Source organism: Globicephala melas, chromosome 1 (genome assembly GCF_963455315.2).
Source record: "Globicephala melas chromosome 1, mGloMel1.2, whole genome shotgun sequence".
NCBI classification, from domain to species: Eukaryota; Metazoa; Chordata; class Mammalia; order Artiodactyla; family Delphinidae; genus Globicephala; species Globicephala melas.
In genome coordinates this window covers 44,514,339-44,537,696 of record NC_083314.1, presented here as the reverse complement: position 1 = coordinate 44,537,696, position 23,358 = coordinate 44,514,339, and the positions used below count along the sequence as shown (strand labels likewise).

At 36.4% G+C, this 23,358-nt stretch overlaps 1 protein-coding gene across 1 annotated transcript in view; it reads left to right on the top strand.

Moving 5' to 3' along the window:
• HMCN1 (hemicentin 1) overlaps nt 1–23,358 on the top strand; it is a 521,171-nt gene that overhangs the window by 190,298 nt on the left and 307,515 nt on the right. Inside the window, exons 7-11 of the mRNA XM_030873036.2 lie at nt 974–1,094; nt 2,078–2,341; nt 3,647–3,791; nt 7,682–7,803; nt 12,617–12,892. Coding sequence (XP_030728896.2) covers nt 974–1,094; nt 2,078–2,341; nt 3,647–3,791; nt 7,682–7,803; nt 12,617–12,892 — 928 coding nt within the window. The remainder of the gene's footprint in view (nt 1–973; nt 1,095–2,077; nt 2,342–3,646; nt 3,792–7,681; nt 7,804–12,616; nt 12,893–23,358) is intronic.

The window sequence follows — 23,358 nt, the reverse complement described above, 5'->3', positions numbered from 1 at the left end:
CCTGACTTTTGGATTAAAACCCCACCTCTGCAAGTTAGGAAACCTTGTGAACTTGGACAAGCTGTTGAATAGCTTTGATGCCTCAACCTCCTTATCTGTGCAGTGGGGATAATGGCGATACCTACCTTATAGGGTTGTAATAAGGATTAAATAAGCCAACGTATTCAAAGAGTCTGGGCACAGAGGAAGTGCCCAATAAATGTTAGTGTTTTATCCTGTGACCCTAATCCAAATTATCAATATTTATTATTTATGCACATATGGGTAACTTCAGTGCTTAGCTATTCAATATCTTGTTCATCTCCCTTAGGAGGTGTTAACTGAACTACAGGCTAGGCTGTGCTTTTATATATGTGCCTTTTCTGTAATTCTGTCACTGCATTTACTGCATCCTCTTGAAGATTTCGCTTTCTCCATCTGACCGTCTCACTGGCCATAGACCCTTACAGGGTCAGGACCTTCTTTTCACTCATATTTGTATCTTGAGCACTGAGTGCCTTGGCTGGACACTGCTGAGCTGAGGATGCCGTTTGGCTAAAAGTTGGAGAATGGTCGGCTCTTGTGTTTGTCCTGGCTGTCTCTTCCCAGAGGCAAAGAGAAGGGAAATATTTTCATAATAGAACCTGGATGGTGTTTAGGGGAGAAGATTTAGTCATTCGTTCATTTCACAAATATTTCCTGAACATTCACCATGTGAACCAAGTCCATTCACTATGACTACACCCCTCTATCTTTTACCACTGGTCATGCAATATAAAACTCAGCTGTACTTTAGTCCCCTGGGATATGTATTACAAAACTTGCATTGAAGTTACAGAATCACAGTTTAGTTCAAAACACCCAGATCAAAAACCTCAGTGATCGGACATCAATCCTAGTTAAACACTCTGCAGTTTCCCATACTGGTTAGTGTCTAGTGTGACCTGCATCCTGGATCAACTGCTGATAGAGTTTGTCATTAAACATTTTTCAGACGTCTAGCAGTGGAAGGCACTCTGTTCGCATCACCGGCCTCAGTACTATTGATTTTCGAGCTGGTTTTTCCCGAAAGCCCACCCTGGACTTCAAAAACACAGTCAGCAGACCGGTGCAAGGTTTGTATGTTCTCATTACTTCAGTTGGCATAGTAGATATTGAAGTGCAAAAGAGTTCTCAGACTGTCTGTGATTTTATAATTTTGTGGTATTCAATAAAATTGGGAAACATAGCATCTTTATTTTAAATATGATTGCACTCTTGACCTAGTAACTGTTTCTCAAAGTGTGGTCCCGAGGCCAGTGATATTGAAATCACTCAGGGAGCTTATCAAAAATTAAGATTCCTGGGGCCCACCCCAGATCTCCTGAATGAGAATCACAGAAGGTAGGGCCCAGGAATATGCACTTTAACAAGCACCTCATTGATTCCTACACTTACTAAACTTTGAAAACTGATGACCTAGATCTTGAGACTTTTTCCTTACTAGCATCTTACTTGCCTGTTGTCAAGGTGAAAATGCTGCGTGTGTGTGTGTGTGTGTGTGTGTAGTTAAAACATTAAAGATACCATATAGCATTATATGTTCCAAGGTGAAATTATTGTTGATTTGAAAGGTGCTTATGTTCCAAGGTGAAATTATTGTTGATTTGAAAGGTGCTTCTTCCTCTTGTTTTATTCATGCAACAAGATTTATAGTTAAAAAGAAGGCTCAACTCTACTGTGACTTTAAATTTCTTTTTTCTGATAGTTCTTTTATTTTTATTGCTGCAGTTACTGGAAGGATACAGAATAGTGAATCTTTAAAAGTATTCATATAACAAATATCATATAACACAATATTCATAATTCTGTTCTTTCTACATATAAACATGATTAAATACCATGAAAATAATTACTTAGGGTTTCCTAAGTTTCTCTGGTCATGAATAAACTGTCTTTTATGTAGAGAAGATTCTACAACTGGGCCACAATTTATGGCACAGTCTGTAGTACTCATATGTATGTCCTTATTACCTGTTATTATAAATACAAAACTTATTTGATAGATAACCTCAGGTGCATGTTACTTGCAAATGATGACAGTTCCTTTCTCTTGTAGGAATACCTACCTATGTGCTGCTGAATACTTCTGGAATTTCCATCCCAGCTAGAGTAGATCGTCTTGAACTTCTGAGTATCTCAGGCAGCTCTCTTAAGACAATTCCTATTAAATATTATCCAGATAGAAAACCTTATGGCATATGGAATATTTCTGACTTTACACCACCAAATGAAGTTTTCTTTCTCAAAGTAACAGGCTATGATAAGGATGATTATCTCTTCCAGAGAGTATCAAGTGTTTCCTTCTCTAGTATCGTCCCAGGTAAGGTATCACTTTATTCAACACTGGAGTATTGATAGTTTAAGGGGCTGATATGGTCCTATGAGTAAAGAATGGACTCTAGAGAATTCCCTGGCAGTCCAGTGGTTAGGATTCTGGGCTTTCACTGCCAGGGGCCCCTGGTTCGATCCTTGGTCAAGGAACTAAGATCCCTCAAGCTGCACAGTGTGGCCAAAAAAAAGAAAAATAAGAAGAATGGACTCTAAAGTCAAAAATAATATCCTCACATTATTACTGGGTCACCATGTAGAAGAGCATTTACACTTAGTAACACAAGTTTTCCTAACCATAAAATAGCACATTCAAAGTTTCATGTTAAGTCTCACTGATCGTAGATCTGAGAATTTTGATTACTTCAGTCAGTGTGAGAATTTGAACTGGGAAGTTCTCATGCTCTTACTCCCCCTGCAGATGTGTTTAATATTTGATTAGCTATCTGATTTGGCTAAATGTTTATATACAATTGTCAGAAACCTTTCTACTTTGAACAGTAGTTCCCTGCAAATAACTGGCGATGATTTTGCCTTTTTTGGTTAGTTAATAAGTAAGCTAGTTACTTATATATTTGCTATTATTTCTCAAGGCTGATGACTGGATTCTGACCAAAACTTTAGAGCTGTATGTAACTTGAACCATGGACTGACAAGGATACAGAAGGATTGTTTCTAATATTGTACTTTTGGGTGGAGGGATAACAGTTTATCATTTATACATAAGGTTATGATTTGGGAAATTCAGGAACCACTCTGTAGCTATTGGTTAATAGCTGTAGAAAAGAAATAATAGAACCAACCTCAGTATTTCCTTATATGCAGTATTCAAAGTTAGTTGTGTTAGCCCCTGAATTGAATGCTTAAAAAAGCTATTGGATTCTTAAAAATCAATTTTTTCGTTCCTTTTTGGAAGCAGTTACCCTATGAATTCAATTCTAGGATATGTGTGTTGTTTTCATAGTTTTACATTTTTGAAATTGAACTATGTTCTACAATTGATGATGTATTGTAACTTATCTGGTAGCTTTGTTTTCTATCTTGGTGGTACAAAAAGTGTTATGTCTTAAGGTCAGTGGAGTCTTAGATTCAATGAGTACCTTAGTAAAGGGTCCATGGAGATAATCCAGAAATTAATAACCTTTGAACAAAGAAAGATAAAGTGATTTTTCATGATTTAGATTAACTGGAATGCAGAGAATTTACTGGAATAATTTAAGTATGAAGCTTTTGAATGGATTAACAGGAAGTACCAAATATTATTGTGACCTTCTTGCCCATGTTCTTTTTTTCCCAGATGCTCCCAAAGTTACAATGCCTGAGAAAACCCCGGGATACTACCTGCAGCCGGGCCAAATTCACTGCTCTGTTGAGAGTCTTTTGCCCTTTACCTTGAGCTTTGCCAGAAATGGAGTTACACTTGGAGTAGACCAGTACTTAAAGTGTGTAAATGTTTCCATTAGTAATAATTTATAGCACTAAATATCTAAATACAAATAGATACTTATTTTAATGTACTTTTTTCATTAGACATTCTTATTTATTTGCTTCATAGTCTTGGAATGTAGCAGTGAGCAAAATAGACACAATTCTGAACCTTTGTGGAGCTTATATTGTAAAGGAGGAAGACAAACAGATGATAAATATAATATGATAATATAATAAATGCTAGAATACATTTAAGAGTTGATTCAGGTTTTATAGAATCTGAATTTTACACAGTTTAAGGGTCCCTGGATGAGACAAAGAATACAAAATTGCGAATACAAAGTTAGGTCCTGAATTTTGCAAGAGTCCTTGCAAATGAAACTTAAGCTTTAGTGGCTTGAGTATAAACATGTCTCTGAATCTGATTTAAAGTGTTATGGCAAAAAGTAGAGCAGGTTAATTAGGGCAAGTACTACTGGTTGGTGGAGTACATGTGGTTTTGGCCAAGTTGCAATTTTAAAATTCAGAGTAGGGGCATTTGAGCAAGGACTTGAACATGGTGAGATATCCAGGTCACACAGATATCCAGGGAAGAGCATTCACACACCAGGAACAGGCAATGCAAATGCACTAAGGCCAGAGTCCACCTGGCACGTGGGAAAGAAAGACGGGAAGGAAGCCAGTGTAGCTGTAGCCCAGGGAGCCAGGAGGAGAAGAGTAGAAATGAGGTGTGTGCTGGGGGTGTGGGCCAGATGGAGCAGAAGCGTGTGTGGTCACTACCGCAGCCAACAGTGAAGGGAAGTGGGCTAGAGGGCACCAACTTCCGTTGTGAAGATGGGTGAATTTTCTAGACAAGTTTAAGGAATCTAATGATAAAAATTAAGTAGGCCTTGAAAACTAGAGGATGATTTCTGGCAAACTTTTTTTTTAAACTTACTATGAAACTACATTTGGGGGAAAAACTCTAAGAATCATTTTACAAAGCTTTTACACTGGTAATTCAATATTCACGTAAATAATTTGTGTAACATGTTAAATATTTGACAGTCTTAGCTTATACAATCTCCTTATGGGGTCATTTTAAGCAGAAACTATGGCAAGAATGTTCATTATAACTTGAGAAAATTTTCCATTGTTTAAACATTGGACTCTATTATTTCCTGCTATTTGCTTAACATACATCTTGATGATTTCCTCAGCTGCATATTTAATAACCAGCAACATAACTGACCAAGATATCAAATGATGAAGTTACAAAACTGAATGATGAAATCAAACAATTCTGCTTCGTGTTTAAATAGTAACAATTTTCAAAGACACTTGAGATTCTTTATAAGCATTAATTTATTAATTCCACACAATTCCTCTGAGGTAAACCACAAGGATTCTTTCTTTCATTTTTCCAGCCCTGTGGCCCAGAGATGTGACATGCCTTGCTGACATTTGTTAAGTTCTTTGGATGTAAGAGGCTAAAGACATAATTGGGCATGGGTGATGATGGATTGATTCTCTAATCCCAATTCACTTGCACATCTCTGCCCTAGATTTCCTAATAACTCCAGCTGCATGACTGGATCTTTGTTATGTGAGTCACTATGGTCTCTAGGGGATGTAGGAGAGAATTAGTTTCCATCAGTAACAAGACACATTTCTATCTGACATGTTCCTTCCCCTGTTCCAAGGGTCATCCCTTCAAAACTTTTTATCGTGGCCATATAATCTTAATGCTAAGTGATAAGGGTACATGAAAAAGAGAATTGTTTTCATGTAATATTTCATAAATAAGAGAGGAACAAGTATAACTGTAAAGAATATTCTGTAAGCACTCCATATAGTAGTTTTGTGCCTTTGAATAAATTACTTGTCCTTCTTCCTCAACTTTCTAGTTTTTAAATAAAGGGCCTTAAGACTAGAAGAATTGTCATTTTCTGTTCTAAAATTTCTGCATGTCTCAGTTTTTGATGAATCCTAAAATATCCTTGGCTCTGAAGTAGGCACTGCAGAAGACATGAACGACGTGTGTATTTCAGACTCCTACCTTCCTGGAACTTACCAGTACCTCCTAGACAATGGCATTTGTAAATTTGGGCTTAGCCTACTGCTCTTAAGCATTCATGATACATCTTAGGTGATCAATGCAGCATAGAATAAGCATACTCCGTTTTCTTCTGAACGTGACAGTAAGGACCACTGACACCTAATGCAGACGCAAGTGAAAGGAAACAGTATTAAGTGAATATTCTCAGTTACTAAAATATACGGAAGGATCACCTTGCTTATTTTCTCGCTTTCCTAATGACAGGAACCTGTGTCTTGACTTTCTCTTACAAACTCTAGGTTAGTGGTAAATGTACATTAAGAGTTCAGTGAATTCTTCATAGTGGTTTGGTGATGGGTGTGGTTCATTCGGATGGGGAGAGATCTGGAGTTATTACTGTGAGGTATCACATCTTGTACCACTTTCAGCTTCAGTGGAAGGTGTCTTGACTGCAGTGGGCTTTTCATCTCATCTGTATCTTGAATGTTTAAAAAGTTTATAAATAGCTATGGTTGATTATAAGAAAAAATTATGAAAATATTTATGACATTGCAATCATATTTTAAAACAATATAATGCTTGTTTTATAGATTATTTTAATGTTTTAAATAAGGATTAAATAGCTATTACTAAGACATTTCCAAAAAATGAGAAACAATTTGAAGAGTGTTAGAGGACAAAGTATAGATATTTATTAAATGAATGAATATGTGATATAGCAAAGGGATTTATTTTACCTAAATGACAACTTTGACTGTAAAACTGATAATCTTTTTCTTTACTCATTATATACATAGATTGAACCAGTTATGGTATATAGACTTATGTAGAGCTTATATATAAGAAAGTTAAAGAGGATTTATCTTTTGGGAACCAAAACGTTTGTTTTCTACCTTCACACTTGTAAATTACTAGTTGAGTTGCTTTGGCTAGAACCTCACTGAACATGACCAAAACCTGGAAATGAGAGGGGAAGGAGAGAGGATTTAAAGAGGGTTTCTGTGCCAACTTTGTATCTTATGTTTTGACGTAGCCAGAGAAGGTCTCCTAAAGAAATTTCCAGTGACCCTAACTGGACACAGGCACAGGCTATAGTTCTCAACAGCAAAGTTACAGGCCTGTTCAAAAAAGAAAAAAAAGAAAGACATATGACTGTGAAAATGTGGGAAAAAAAAAAGTGGTAAAATGATCATTAGTTTGAATTAAATGAGTTTTGAGGGAAGATTAAAGATGTCTCCCTGATATTTTCTCAGTAAAAAAAGTCCCACTCTTCTATCCTCTGCCTCTTTAAAGTTTTTCTCACATTTGGAAGTCAGTTCTTTTGTTAGAGCCTACGAAGATCAATAGAAAACAAAACAAAACAAAACTTACTGTCTTTATGTTTTTTGCTCAGAGTACAAAGCTTAACTTTCTAATTAAAATACAAAAGGTGTATAATTTTTAAGCTGTGAAGAACTCTGCATAATTTTATCAATAAAATTATGATAATTACGATAATAAAAGAACTCTGTATAATTTTAAGCTAAAATAACTTTTTTTAAGCTGTTTTTTTGTTGTTTTGTTTTGTTTTTGTGGTACGCAGGCCTCTCACCGCTGTGGCCTCTCCCGCTGCGGAGCACAGGCTCCGGACGCGCAGGCCCAGCGGCCAATGGCTCACGGGCCCAGCCGCTCCGCGGCATGTGGGATCTTCCCGGACCGGGGCACAAACCCGCGTCCCCTGCATCGGCAGGCGGACTCCCAACCACTGCGCCACCAGGGAAGCCCTAAGCTGTTCTTTTGAATGCATAAAACAAATAGTGGAATCACTGTTTTCAATTTGGTCTTGTTTTTGTAGTAACTAAACATGCTTCTATTTTCTTACCCCAGAGAATCGGCCAGTGTGACCTGGGATATTGAACAGGTCACTTTGTCTGATGAAGGCTCCTATGAGTGTATTGCCGTCAACAGTGCAGGGACTGGACGGGCAGAGACGTTCTTTGACGTGTCAGGTAATTATCCCTAATTGCTTTGCAGTTGCCTAAGTATTAATGTAGCTATGGAAATGGGATGTTTGTTAATCCAGGCTTCACTGCATATTAACTGTGTGACCTGCCTTGGGCCAGTTACTTAAGAACTCAGTGCCTTGGATCCCCTAACTATAAAATGATGACAATAAGAGTAACAGTCTCTATCTCATGGAGAAACTGAGGATTAAATGAGACAGTGTATGTCAGGCACTTAGAAGAGAGTCTGGCACATAGAAACACCTAATAGACATTAGCTGTTTTTATTATTGTTGTTGTTATTATCATTATTATTATTATGGGGGCTCAATAAATATTTTTTGATCTCCATATAGTATTTTCCATTGAAAAAATAAAATATCAGAAAAGGGAGAGATCCATTCTGATTATAGCAACGTTCAACTTTCCCTTTCCCTCTCCCATATTTATAATGAGCAGAGTGCTTTTGTGAATGGATTCTGACATCTAAGTTGAAGACAATAAGGAAAGTATCACATTCAAAAAACATAGGACCTCAGTGGCTACAATATTGGTATTAAGAAGGGCAGAAGTCATGCTAATTAAGTTACATTTAAATAGTGTGTTTCCTATGAATAAATGGGCAAGGCTCAGATTACTTTACAAGGTAGAATATATTTTAGTGAAAAAAATTCATTTTTTCCTCTAATCTCCCAGATTAGAAACCCAAAAGACTACCATTATCAATTAGAAACCAAACAGACTACCATATATTATCATTGATCAGGACTTAAGCCACTTACTCAGCATATATCTAGAATTTATTGGAAACTTTGTTTTGACTCAGTTATTTTCTACCTGCCTCCTAGCCTAGGGTTGCTGTGTGTTTAATAGTAAGCCTGTTCTGACTTAAATGTGCCTGTTGAGTTTATAACAATGTCTGAATTGTCAATTTAGTATTGATGTGCATTTTCTTTGGAAAATTTAAGACAAAAGTAGCCTTATAACTGTAGGGCTGTTTAGAAGCCTAGGATTTATGTTTGTTATCATTAAGTCCAAGCTGAACTTTAAAACAGAGGCGTGCAAGCCTGTTCTTCTTGCAGTAGATTATTCATTTTCTCTTATTCTTAGAAAAATAAAGTTCGTCTTCTGAAACAATTTAGCAAGTTGACATGCATCATAAACTATTCATTTTTTTCATCTCCAGTAATTATGAAAAACATTGGAATCGTTGTCAACATTCCTCAGCTTCTGGGGAAACTAACACTTGAGCACTTGAGGGTTTTTTTCCCAGCAGTATTAATTAAGGGAAAGACAATAGGGAAAGAGGTTTGAGTGAGTTGATTCAGACATCTTGCATAAATAACTGGAAAGTACCAGAAAGAACTCCTGAACTGACTGCTAAGAATTTGGCCCTGTGGTATCAGTAACTGCCAAATATACACTCTACATGTGCCCTTCTAGTATTAATCTGTGCCAGCCGAGCCATGGTATTGCTAGGAAGTTTTACTGTACCAAAGCCACTTTTCAGGAATTGTGTCCCACTGGTTAATTATGAAAGAAGGGCAGAAGCGTGGATTGTATGACAATGACTGTAACAGCAGAAGTAGCAAGCAAGTGCCCCTTTGGACTTGAAAGCGTGGACATTTCTTTCTGGGCTAACTTTTGTTTAATCTTCCAGCCTCAAACCTCCACCCAGGTCCTGGCTCAGCCACCCTACTGTCACTACTAACCAGCACACCAGAATCAGATTTGAATTCACAGGATAATTAGATCTCATACCTTGGACAGGAGTGTTGGGAAAGCACGGCATGATGGAATGGTGATGTTTTTGTGTCACTGTGGGTGAACATTTATAAAGTCAAATAGCACCCAAGAACTGTTTCAAGAAAAGTTAAAGTTCTAGCAATATGTTACTTCATTTTTTTTTCAGCATTTCCTTCTAGACAACATTTTTAAGGATTTTTGGTTCATTGGAGATATTGGTTATTGATATATCGGTTTTAAATGCAAAATGGGTGTAAAAAGAATTATACCTCTTTATTGCATATAAACATATAGGAAACAATGAACAGAACTGCAGAAGCAGGAAAAAATTCTTTACAAATGATATTTTGTACTTTACTTTATATTAATTTTCTCTACTGAATTTATTTTTTTAGCATAATGTCCCCCACCTGCAATGCACACATACATACAATACCAACATTTTGGCTTTAAGTAAAATTGAAAAGAGAAAACTTGTCAAGGGCATGTCAGTGACAGGCAATCTTAAATTTTAATTTCAGGATATTCTTTTAGAACAGGGTAAGACTTGGAAATAATATTACACCACCTCATCATTTTATAGCTAAAGAAACTGAAGCCCAGAGCAGGCAGGTGCCCCATTTCTGATCAGATGGATAGGTAGTGAGAAGTAGATTCTTAGCCTCCTGACTCTCAGTCCAGTGATCGTTACCTAATGTCACAAGGCCTATGCTTATCATTCTTTCTCAGTTTTGAGGTTTCATCTCTGGTCCCCTAATCCTAGCCTCAGCCATTCTTTCACTTAAGAATGACTACCCCTCATCCTCCCGGGACCAGGCTGTTTCCGGTAATTGGTTATCTTGGCCTCTTTTGCAAACTGCTGTAATTCTCCATCGTCTCCTCCATCACCACCAAATTTATTGATGTATGCATAAATATTTCAGTGCATATACTATTATCTGTAGATATTTATGCAGTGATGGTATTGTATGTCATATTTAAAATCTCCTCTCCTCCTGGATATTAGCAGAAAGTTGGCATTTTACGTATTTGAATTTATATTTGAAGAGGAAACAGACTCTGAGGCAGATTTTGCACGCAAGAGGGTTATTGCTGAGTTTCCTAGGAAAGAACACCTGTAAGGGAGTGGAAGAAGTTAAACTGTGATATAATCACAACAGGGGCCTCAGCTGATCCTACAGGGAATTCTGGAGCTGGGGTGACCCTGAATTGAGGCAAGAGAGCTGCATCTTTTTCCTTCATTAAGTGGTCCCTGGAAGTGGGCTGCACTGGAAAGGGGGTCTAACCCGAGCATGTTAGCTCCCTTGGCCATGAGCTCAGTAGCCCAAAAGCAGAGCAGCTAGGGAAATGAGTGCCTAGGTCCTTGAGAAGGATCTAGGTGTGCACCCAGCCTTCCCTGTATGCCCATAATATGGGATTTTACATTTTCTAAAATTCCCTAGTCTAGTTGAAGAAGTTTGTTTAAAAAGAACAAAAAAAGAAACCCACACAAAATGTTTTGTGGTCTTCAAAAAGATTTTGATACAGTGTCAACACGTGTTCACAAATACTCGCCTCCGGGTCTTTGATGGTCCATACCATCTTGTACGTTAGCATCACAGAGCCTTAGTGCTAGAAGGGGTCTTTCAGATTACCTAATTTAATCATCTCATTTTTCAAATAGGGAAACAAACATTGTGAATAAATTGGCTTATCTAAGGTCATACAGCTAGTTAGGGATAAAGCTAGGCAGCCTATGTTTGCCAGACTCAGCAAATAAAAACATAAGATGCCCAGTTAAATGTGTCTCTAATATTTCATGAGTCATACTTATACTAAAATGTTATTTGATATTTATCTAAATTCAAATTTAGCAAACCATCCTGTATTTTATCTGTCAAGCCTAACCAGACTTCCGTCAGACCTTCCTAACTTTCTCCTGTACTCTTTCCAATTGATTCATTAGCTATTTTCATAAGAGATTTTAAAAACATAGCAGAATTGTAAAAATTAAGGATTTTAAAAATGATTTAGAATAACATATACTCCTCTAAAAATGTTTGGAAAACAAAGATAAATATAAAGGAAAATATGAAAAATATACACACTTCTCTCTCTCGGAGACGACCACTATGGTTTTGGCGTATTACTTCTAGGTTTTATTATAGGCTTATGTTATTCATCTGCACGTATATATAGTTTTGAATAAAGAAGTATAAAGTTGGATCTTGAATATCTGATACTCTTTCACATTTAAACTGAAACAGACACATGGGTTTCCAGCTAGTTTTTATTGCTATATTATTGCTCAATAATGGCTTGCTGTGGCAGGTTATTTTAAAGCATTTGGGCAGAGTGAGCTTTACAGGGGCATTTGGATTTACAGTATTCTCAAACCTAACTAGAGCAATATGTGATTTTCTCTAGAAATGTAGTTAAATATTTAATTAGTAAGTGCCTTTTGACCACATCTGAAATGCGCGTGCATTACTCAATGCCTTTTGTGTACATGGTCCTATGTGTATAATTTTTTTAAAAGTCTATGCCTTACTGTTAACTTGCCTTTCTTAAATCAAACATTCCTCATCTTCACTGGGAGAAATTCATCTTACTCTAATGTACTGTGTCTTAATGAGTTTATAATCCCCTTAAAGCTGATACCATTGTATCTTTTCCATATCTACCATACTTCATGCGCTATTTTCTTTAAAACACTAAGTAAATGGTTTTAAATTTTAAAAATCCATAAATGCTACTTTCTTCACAATTCAAATCAAAATTTGACTCATTTTGCAATCCTGAATCAGTCTAGTCATATCATTTTGCCATGCCTCTTTGTTCCTCGTATCTATAATTTACAGATTTGGACTTGAGTGTACTTTGGTATGTAAACATGCACTCCTACTGAAAGCATTTTTCAACTAGATGATAATTTTCTTGGGATGACAGACATACGTATTAATGAATACGTTCCGTTGTACTGCATCTTTCCTACTAGATATTCAACACATGCTCATTAAATTTTTAAACCACCTCTATGAGTGAGCAAAATGACTTCTGGGTCTTTCAATTTGGATCTTTTCATTTCACACAGAGCCCCCGCCAGTCATCCAAGTGCCTAATAATGTTACAGTCGCTCCTGGAGAAAGAACACTTTTGACCTGTCTTGTCATCAGTGCGGTGGATTACAATCTAACCTGGCGGAGGAATGACAGAGATGTCAGGCTGGCAGATCCAGCAGGAATGAGGATCTTGGCCAACCTTTCCCTGGAGCTGAGGAGTGTGAAATTCAGCGATGCCGGAGAATATCACTGTGTGGTTTCCAGTGAAGGAGGATTATCGGCTGCATCGGTTTTCCTCACAGTGCAAGGTACTGTGTGCTTATGGTAACTTCTGAATTGTGGCGTCTTTCTGTCTTCCTTCTTTGATCTCTATTCCCTTAAGTTGTCTGTCTGAGGGTATCTACGCAAACAGTTACAGTTTTGAAAGATAGAATGCTTGTGGACCTTGAGGGTCTGAAGCTGACTAAACTGGAAACTAAAACATCACTAACAAATAGGTGACTTTAAAACAAACACAGCTAATCCTAGTAGTTGAAGACCTTTATTTTAAGCAAATAGAAATAGAAATTGTCTCTGGATGATTTAATGGTTTTAAATTCTCTCATTTATCCTGTGAACTTTAAAAAAAAAACTAATTGTTAATAATTGATAAAAAACTTTTTTTCCCAATGTGAGTGCATTATTTGCATATTTAATTTACTTTTATGGTTTAATTCAGTTTTAAGATGTTTCTCATCTAGGTGAAATTTTATTGAAACTAGCAGAGCTGTTTTTACCTTATTTATGTTAGACACACACACACACACACACACACACACACACGCACACACGCACACACGCACACACGGTACTTACTGAAGGTAAGCTAATGGTAAGCCAAACTTGAATTGTCTATATAGACTAAATGATAGTTTCAGATAGCTGAAAACAAGTGCATTAACAATGTGGTCTACTCGCTACCATCAAATGAAGATCAGAAACTATTCCTAAGTATCTCTTTCAGTAGAATCATAATTGGCTTCTAAATGTCTCTAGAGTCTTAATGTAATGAGCAACTTACTCTTGGCAGTTTTACACAGTTTAGCTGGAAGATTCGGTTGCTGCCTTAGCAGAATATTTCATTTCAAATCCTTGATGTGGGAGACTGATTGCTTTGGAATCGGGTCTGGCTCCTTGGTTGTGCTACTCGCAACAACTTTATAACATGCCTCAAGTAACACTGTCAGATGGTTTTTTAACATGGTGATCTAAGAGAGTGACCACTGAGTTTTGGAGGCTAGCTCTTGGAATGTTATTAATGGCAAAAAAGTGAAACTGCCATGAGACTTAATAAAATGGTTGACATCTGATTCTGGTTTTCTCGCTGGTAGTTGAGATATATTCTGCAATCCGACTGTATGGCTGTGTGTCTTTTGTTAGTTGATCTGCTGAAACCTCTGGGGGAACATTACTTTTGTAAATGATTCATGCATTTCTACGTGGTAAACTACCTACATCATTTGAGTCAATACAAGTAGTAACTTGAGTTACTAGAGTTTTGGAAGTATTTTTACCAAACTGATTGTTTCAGATAGGATAAATGCTCATGGATTTCTGAAATGTGACCTTGGTTCTTTCCCTGGAGTCCCTTAGAATGGGACTGTAAAATAAAATCAGAGCCTTCCTTGTTTCCCCAGATTAACTTTTAATCCTTTAGTATTGTTTAGTCAATTTGAGTAGTGATTCTCAGACTTTCATGAATAAAGAATTATCCAAGGAACTTTTGAAAAAGCAGAAATTCTAACCCCACACCCAGAGATTCTGATTTCACAGGCCTGGTATAGGGCCTGGGGATCTGCGTTTATAACAGACCTCTCAGGTGGTTTCAGGGACAACATTTTCCAAAACAGCATTTGAATCTATTCCAAAGTATGAATCCTATGATGTAGAAATGCATACTTTTAAAGGAAACCCTAAACTCTCTTCTTTCTGGTAAAATAGACTCATTATTATCTAATGATTTAAGTTCTGAGGTAAGATGTTACATAATGTACAAAATGCAAATACAAAAAACACATGTCATTACATGATTACTGGCTAGCCTGTATAATCTCTAGTGGTGTAAATCTGTTTAGAGGCATTATTTTATGGCCTGTCTAGTTGGTCTTGAGTTTGAGGGAACAATTTTGATGAAAAATTTGTTTTAAAAATCTAACAAAAATATGTTCTAGAATTGATGGCACTGTTTAATAAAAAATAAGAGATTCTAGTTAACTGTAGCCATCTGATTATCTTATGGTTATACATTATTTAAAAGCAGTGGATATTTGATGAAATAAACTGCTGTACCTAGGATTATAATTCCTGCGAATATGTTTGCTAACTATTGACATTGAATCATAAATTGTATATGAATTTCATTTTTATGCAGTTAAATGTTTTAAAAAATAAAAAATAGTTCAAGAAATCTTAAAAGAGACAATAGTTACTTGGATTGAATATGCACTTTAAGAATATTTTTCTTGCTTACAGGGGAATCAGTAGCTTAATTTATAACCTCATTTATGTTATTCTGCCTCCACAGATCTGTTTGGAAACCGTTTCTATCTGGAATACTTCTTAAAAAAAATTATTTTATTTATTTATTTTTGGCCGCATTGGGGCTTCGTTGCTGTACGCGGGCTTTCTCTAGTTGCAGCGAGCGGGGGCTACTTGTTGTTGCAGTACACGGGCTTCTCCCTGCGGTGGCTTCTCTTGTTGTGGAGCATGGGCTCTAGGCGCGAGGGCTTCAGTAGCTGTGGCACACAGGCTCAGTAGTTGTGGCTCACAGGCTTTAGAGTGCAGGCTCAGTAGTCCTGGCACATGGGCTTAGTTGTTCCGGGGCATGTGGGATCTTCCCAGACCAGGGCTCGAATCCGTGTCCCCTGCATTGGCAGGCAGATTCTTGACCACTGTGCCACCAGGGAAGTCCTGGAATACTTTTAAAAGTTAAGCATCCAGATTTTACAAATTTTGGTAGTAGTTAGCAAGGATTTTCTGGTTAAAAATAGTATGTCTAGCTACTGCAACCTCTTCTCAATAACAGTAGAATATCTGTAAAGATCTCAAAAAGACAAAACTGAACAATACTAAAAACCAGTTGCAATATACAGTGGCAAAAATTTGGGGATGAATTTTATAGGTTATTTATAAAGATTCTTATTTGTATAAATAAGTATATAGTCTTCACTTATATTTTAAGTTCAATGGAATGAAAATTTCAATCAGTGGTCCATCTTTTCTTATGTTCACATGAAAGCAGGGAGGATGTATCTCTGTTCCTTCATTTCATAGTTTGCTTCAGAAAGAAAATGTTACTCTTTAGGGAGCCAGCATGCTATCTCCTTAAACCTATCAATAGCTATAACCATCTAGTTAGGAAAACAGTAGGACAAGAAGTGGACAGGCAACCTGGCACCATGTAAAAAATTGGAACCTGAGATATGTTTCTCACCAAGTGAAAATATTTGGAAGCAAGAGAAACATTGATGGGTATGTCAGAAGGGATTTTAGAGACAAATGGTAGCAGAGGGGAGCATCCCATCTCAGCCAGAAGGGCATCTTGGGTGAGAATCAGGTAAGGAGCTATGCACATCAGATTCTTAGCCACAGAGCTGCAAAGAGGGTTCAACTAGAACAGAAGTAGATAGAGAATGAAGTTAGGTCCATTCAAACACTTTGTTGACTGACACTGAGTCTGGGGAGATGCCACATCATTTGAGGATTAATAAACAGAAGACTGTCAAAACAGATGCTGCAGAACAGGAAAAAATAAAGCATAGGACCTAAGAAAAAAATACTGGGGAATAAAACAAGGCGGGGAAAGACTTAGAAGAAATTGATGCTTTGAAAGTAGTAGTTTATTCTAAAGACTGGAAAAAAAAATGTTTAGTGTCACCAGTCTTTCAGAAAGACCTGTCCTCCTTTAAGTGGGAGTATATATTTATAAAGGAAGAACTGGCTAAGATGAAAGGACAATAGCAAGTGCAATGGAAGAATTAAAAAGGGATTTGATGTTAAAAATGCAATATTATAATTCAGTCTGAATCAGAAATACTGAAGAACAGAATTTGTACTACATATAATAAAATCAGGGATGTGCTGCATAAACTTGAGAAGTTCTTTCAGAATATTGAGGCAAAGGACTAAGACTCGAATAATATGATTTTTTAAGTGGAAATAAAAACAAAGAATGGAACTGTAAGGTTTATAGGTATATAACATATATAGGTACACAGCAAAGACAACTGAAACGAAAGAAATAGTCAAAGATATAACTGAAGAAAAATGCACTAGGGAGGAAAAAAAAATTGTCTTGAGTGAGCAAATCAAGCAAGGTCAGTGAAGGGAAAACTTGATCTAGACACATCCTGGCTGAAATTTCAAATTACTGTTATGAGGGACAAAACTCCACAGTATACAGACTAAACCAATACATTGTAAACAGAGTGATAAAATCAGACTGGTGTCAAACTTCTCAGATATGCTCAAGCCTGGAAAGTAATTAAAGTGGATATCTGTCATATTTTGGCTCTTAGGGTCTAAACATGTTCTGTAATTTGAAGAGGAATTATTTACTATCTTGGAAAACAAACTTAACGGTTACCGGCGGGAAGGGGGGGCGATAAATTGGGAGATTGGGTTTGACATATACACACTACTAAATATAAAATAGGTAACTAATAAAGACCTACTGTACAGCACAGGGAACTCTACTCAATACTCTGTAATGACCTATATGGGAAAAGAATCTAAAGAAGAGTGGCTATATGTATCTGTGTAACTGATTCACTTCGCTGTACAGCAGAAAGTAACACAACATTGTAAATCAACTATACTTCAATAAAAAAAAAAAAAAGAAGGTGGAAAGCATATGAGATCAGATAATTACCTTTCCCTAAACCCTTGCAGGTCACATTACCTAGAGTCAGCCACTCAGATGTTCCTGTGGGATTTTAGTTCTTACTAAGACCATGGACATTTAAAAGACTTCAATTTTGGCAGCATCATGGAATTTTGAGTCCAGCAGCAGCAGAAGCAAATGTCCCAGTGGCCTTTTTCCATCACTCTAATTTCCCTCAGTGACTAATAGGCTCATTATCAATTTATCAGAAGAGCCTTGAAAAGAAATGCTGATTGCAGAAACTGTGGTTGTTCAGTCAGTCTCACTAATGAGCATGGGAGAATGTGAATGGGTTGATACGCTTATTTCATTATGAGAATTCCTTACTGTGGAGATCAAGGTATAACTAGACACAGGAAACTTTTCAGAAAACTCTGCTTACCTCAAGCAGGGTTTACCACAAGACTCAGAAGTACAGCTATGCAAACAAAATAACAATCAAATAAAAACCACACACAGTTCTGCTAGGAGGAAAAAAAAACTAGATTGATATATACAAAAATGTGATTGTTGGTGGCAATGGACCTATAAGTGACTTTTTACTTATGCTTTTCTGTACTTGAAAAAAGTATTCAATAGAAATGAATTATCTTAAACCTTTGTGTAAATAAGACTTTAAAAGTTTTAAAAATGCTGACATTAATTTTATTGGGGAGATCAAATTATGTGTGGGTATATGCTTTCTTTGCTAAATATTCTATAAATTTGCTTTATCGCTTTTATATTTAAAATAATTAAGATATAATTAAAGTAAATAGGAGATAATTAAAAATAAGGAATAATTAAGAAAAATTCGGAAATAATGCCTCTCAAAAAGTGTCAAGTGAGAAATTTTGACACTACAAAAAATCATATTTGAAAGCTTAAAGGTCTGGAATTTTATAGGATTATATCACAGAGTAATCTGTTTTGAATCATTTCTGAGTGAGGTAAGAGAAAAAGGAGAAATGCAGAATATTAATTGATAATTACATTAGATTTTCTTATAGCTAATAGTCCAGTAAGAGAATCATGAAAAGCCCCTTAACTTTCCCCTTTGCAAGATTTTCACAGGAATAAATTTTGACTTATAGAAGTCTGTATCTATGTTTGAATAATAAAAATTGAATTTAATTAGCTCATCTATTTTCCTAGACATTTTAATACATTGAAGTCTTGGTATTTAAGCTTTTTATTTTTGGAGGTTGACCTGAGACATGTATATGTCTGTTTCAGATACTAGTGCCATCTTTGTGGATTTCATTTAGATGAGATGAAATCGTATACTTAAAACTCCTAAATTGTTACTTGTTGTCAAAAGTTAATTTTATTCACTGCTTTGGTTCTTTGCTGTCTCAGTGTGAATCAGCACAAATGAATAAGATGCTCTGTTAAAATACTGGGTTTTGTTGTCTGTGGAATCCTAGGGATCTAATAAGGAGTGAGTTGGAGGCTTTTAGATTTGAAGGAAAATATTCTAGTGAAATTTTACATCAAGTATATCCTGCAGTGATATCCACGAAATGTGTAGTTTTCCTACAGAAATGTTTGCTTTCCTACTTCTTTCCAGGCTGACTGTAAACTTTATGAAGAGAAAAGTTTAATATTCACTTACTTTATCTGACGAACGTACTCTGCTGACTCCATGGTTAGGGGCAAGCTTCTGTTATAATACGATTCAATTCCATGCAGTAAAATGTATAAATAAATATTATGCATTTCATTCTTTTGTCTTTCGTGCAAGGCATCTATGTGGTATATAGATCTTAGACCACTTTATTTGTAGATAGAAAGAATCATATTTCTCTAAAGCTTGGAAGACAGAAACATTATTAAAATGTCTTTAAATAGAAGTTATAAGGAAGGGTAAAGAATTAGAGTTATTTACATTGTAAAAAGAAAAAAAGGGATGAGATGGCCTAATAAATACTTCAAGTATATGAGAAATTGTTATAAAGAAGCTTTACACCAAGGACATTTTAATTTCCAGCAAAAATGGACCATTAGAAAATGTGTATTAAGCCAAGCCTGATGGATTTAAGTGAGCTAGAAAGATGTCCAGATGTTGGAGAGGTTAAGTGATGGACTGTGATAACTTTCACAGTTCAGGGACTGCTGGGAAGAGATAGAACAGACGAGGAATCAGCAAGCACTTCAATCCACTGAGTTATCCAAATGAAGCACTTCAATCCACCAAGTTATCCAAATCCAAATGAAGCACTTCAATCCACTGTTATCCATTTGAAAACTTTTGAGAATTCGTGACGTACATTATGCCATCTAACCCTCACAAATTGTGTGTATTTGTATCTGCGGGGTTAGTGGCTTGCCCTAGGTTACAAAGCCAGCAATTGGCAAAGCCCAGATCTGAACTAGGTCTTTCCATCATTCTCAATAGTGTACAGAAATGCCTACACATGCTATTAACAGGTCTAAGGTACAGGTGGGTAGAAGAAAGTATAAAAAGAGAAAATAAATAAAGGGTCCTTGGGCTTCCCCGGTGGCGCAGTGGTTGAGAGTCCGCCTGCCGATGCAGGGGACACGGGTTCGTGCCCCGGTCCGGGAGGATCCCACATGCCGCGGAGCGGCTGGGCCTGCGAGCCATGGCCGCTGAACCTGCGCGTCCGGAGCCTGTGCTCCGCAACAGGAGAGGCCACAACAGTGAGAGGCCCGCGTACCGCAAAAAAAATAAATAGATAAAAAAAATAAAGGGTCCTTGAGTATGAATAGGAAAGTGAGAGTACTGAAATAAATTTTTTTTTAAATAGAAAAGATACAAAGTGTCTGCAAGTTCCTGGCACATGGGTAAAGAATAGCTGGAAATCTAAATCTAAATAAATAAATAAAAAGTTTGGTGAATCCTTTGACCTAAGTTCTGATAGAGCAGCTGGTAAGGAACAGCCTAGAGGAAAGAGAGAACTGGGAATATGCACACAGAGACCATGTAAGATGACTAGACTAAGCTACATTAGGGCAGGACCCAGTTTTCTTCAGTTTGGGGTCTTTAGTGCCTGACATAATATCTGGCACTTAGTTTTGTGTGCATGAATGTCTGTGGGAAGACTGAATGAAAAGCAGAGTGCTTAGCTAGGCAAAGGAACTATTGCCAAGTCTGAAAAATCCTGTGTCAGAACATGTAGTAAAAATTGACTTGATTCAGATTCCCTTGAAATGTTAATTAATGTTTCTTTGAGTTACTGTTTTATAAATTAATGACGCAGCTAAAAAGCAAATTCTGTTTCTGAAGATTAGATATTTGTAATACAGGAAAAACGTAATGGCTTACTATTTTTATACATGAGGAAGGAGCTTTGATATTTGACTATTATGAATAAAAATTGAATTAGAGCTAATATCCAAAATAGGAGTACTTATGGCTGCATCTGCAGAAGGGTAGGATATGTGAGGAACATTTGATTATTGAGACTGCAAAGCTGATAGATAGCTGTTACGTTGATGAGATCTTCATTGATGCTATTTCCCACAGCACTATCTAAATCATACTATGTCAGGTATATATTTTTTCCATAATAATGAAACCAATCCTGAAATGTATGAAGTGCCTTGACTTAAAACACATTTTTACAAAAGGTCAGAGGTGGTATCTTGTTTGTCCATTTGTTCATACATTTGTTCGTTCACTCATGTATTCACCAAAAATTTAAATGTCAGACATTCTGCTCCTTGCTGAGGATATAAATGAGAAGAAAACAGCATCCTTCCCCTCAGTAAGTCCATAGTAAAAAAAAAAAAAAGGACATAACTAAATTTAAAAAATAAATAACTATTACCCAGTGGGATAGGAACTTAACCAAGGTACTATAGGAGCCTTGAATACTGTCTCAGTAATGAGTGGAGGTTGAGAAGGGCTTCACACAGGAGATGGTGTCTGAGGTATCCACTGGAATATGAGTCAGCATTTGCCAGATAGAAGTCAGGAAAGTCCTTCTAGATGGAGAACCCTACACGTGCAAAGCCATGGAAAAATGAGGGCACAGAAATGTGAGCTTGCCAGAGTAGAGGGTCTGACTGAGTTGGGATCTTTGTCCTCACGAAGGTGTGGTTTTCTTTTTCCTGTGCTGTCTTCAGTAATCTTTTCAAAATATACATAGAAGGATCATATAGGTTTGTGGTTTTGTGATGTTGGTTCAGCAAAAGACAAGGTAATTGGGGAAAAAAAGGTGTTTGTAGTGACGCTCCATGGAGTTTAGGCTGGATAAAGAAAGAAGAGAGGGTTAAAGGCATGGTCTGATGGATTGGAATAAAAAAGAAGGTTCAAAGGAGTTGAGACCATGATGAACTTGGAGAAGGGAAGTATGGGAGTCAGGAAGTGACAGCTGGAAGGATGGGAGGTTGTGACTCAAACTGGACTCCCAAGACTAAATATTCTTCCAATCCCATTGTGGGTTGCTTCCCTGATAAGATAACTAAGGTAGCAGGTGAATTTGTCTAGCAAGATAAATTAATTACCAGATTTAAAAATCTTTCCTTCAAGAAGTGCTAGTTAGATCCAGTTTCATATACTTTTGATTCTATGCCTGTTGCATGATAATTTGTAAAAATAATTCCTGTTTTCTAAAATGTGCGGCCACATTTTAAAAAATATTTATTGTTTTTTTCAGAGCAGTTTTAGATTCACAGCAAAATTAAAACAAAGGTACAGAGATTTCCCATATGCCCCCTGCCCCAACACATGCATAATCTCTCCCATTATCAACATCTCCCACCAGAGTGGTACATTTGTTACAAGTGATGAACCTGCATTGACACATCATAATCACCCAAAGTCCATAGTTTACATTAGAATTCATTTTTGGTGTTGTACAGTCTATGGGTTTGGACAAATGTATAATAACATGTATCATAGTAACCATACAGAGTATTTTCACTGCCTTAAAAATCCTCTCTTCTCTGCCTGTTCATCTGTTTTTCCCACCTTCCCAACCGCTGGAACCCTCTTATCTTATTACTATCTCCATAGTTTTGCCTTTCCCAAAATGTCATATCCTTGGAATCATTCAATAACTAGCCATTTCAGATTGGCTCCTTTCACTAAAATTCCTCCATGTCTTTTCATGGCTTGATAGCTCATTTCTTTTTAGCACTGAATAATATTCTGTTGTCTGAATGAACATAATCAGCTTTTTATAGTCAAAAGATATTCTTGCTATAATTGATTCTGAATCAGGAGATGCAAGTAGATATATGTAAAGCTTTAATAGTATCCTGCTAATATGCCAAGAAGTAATAATGGTAATTTGATACTTTCTCCAAGTCAAATGAGAATGTTAAGTCTAAGCTTTGGCCTTCCTCTTTAGTTTGGAAATTCTCTGATTTTGGAAAATTGTTATAAAGAGGACCCACTAAAAAAAGGCAATGTAATAGGCAATGTTAGTCGTCATTTACCTGAAAATTTTCTTTTTAAAAAACTTTTATTGGAGTTACTTGATTTACAAGATTTTCTAAGTAAGAAAAAACTAAACTTTAAAAATTCTTTCCTCTGATCAACCATATTTATTGTCTTAATCTGTTTTAGCTAATCATCCAAAGAAGCTCCTGAATTCATGACTTCTTGTTGTTAAGGAAAGAAAGCATATAGCATTAAATAGAAAAAATGTTAATGTGTAAATAATTTTACATTAGGAATTACTTAAAATGGGTATAAAGGCAGCAAACATTTGATACATTTACATATTCTTATATCTTATATTGGAAAAATAAAAGTAAATTTTGAAGAAAAGAAATCTTGATGCATATTTGCCATTAAGATTTTGTCATTAAAATAGAATGTAGCCTAAATTTATCGTTGTTTGTCTCTGAAATTATTGCCTTTCTCTTATTAACTGAATTTCATAACCACACTGGAATTTGGGT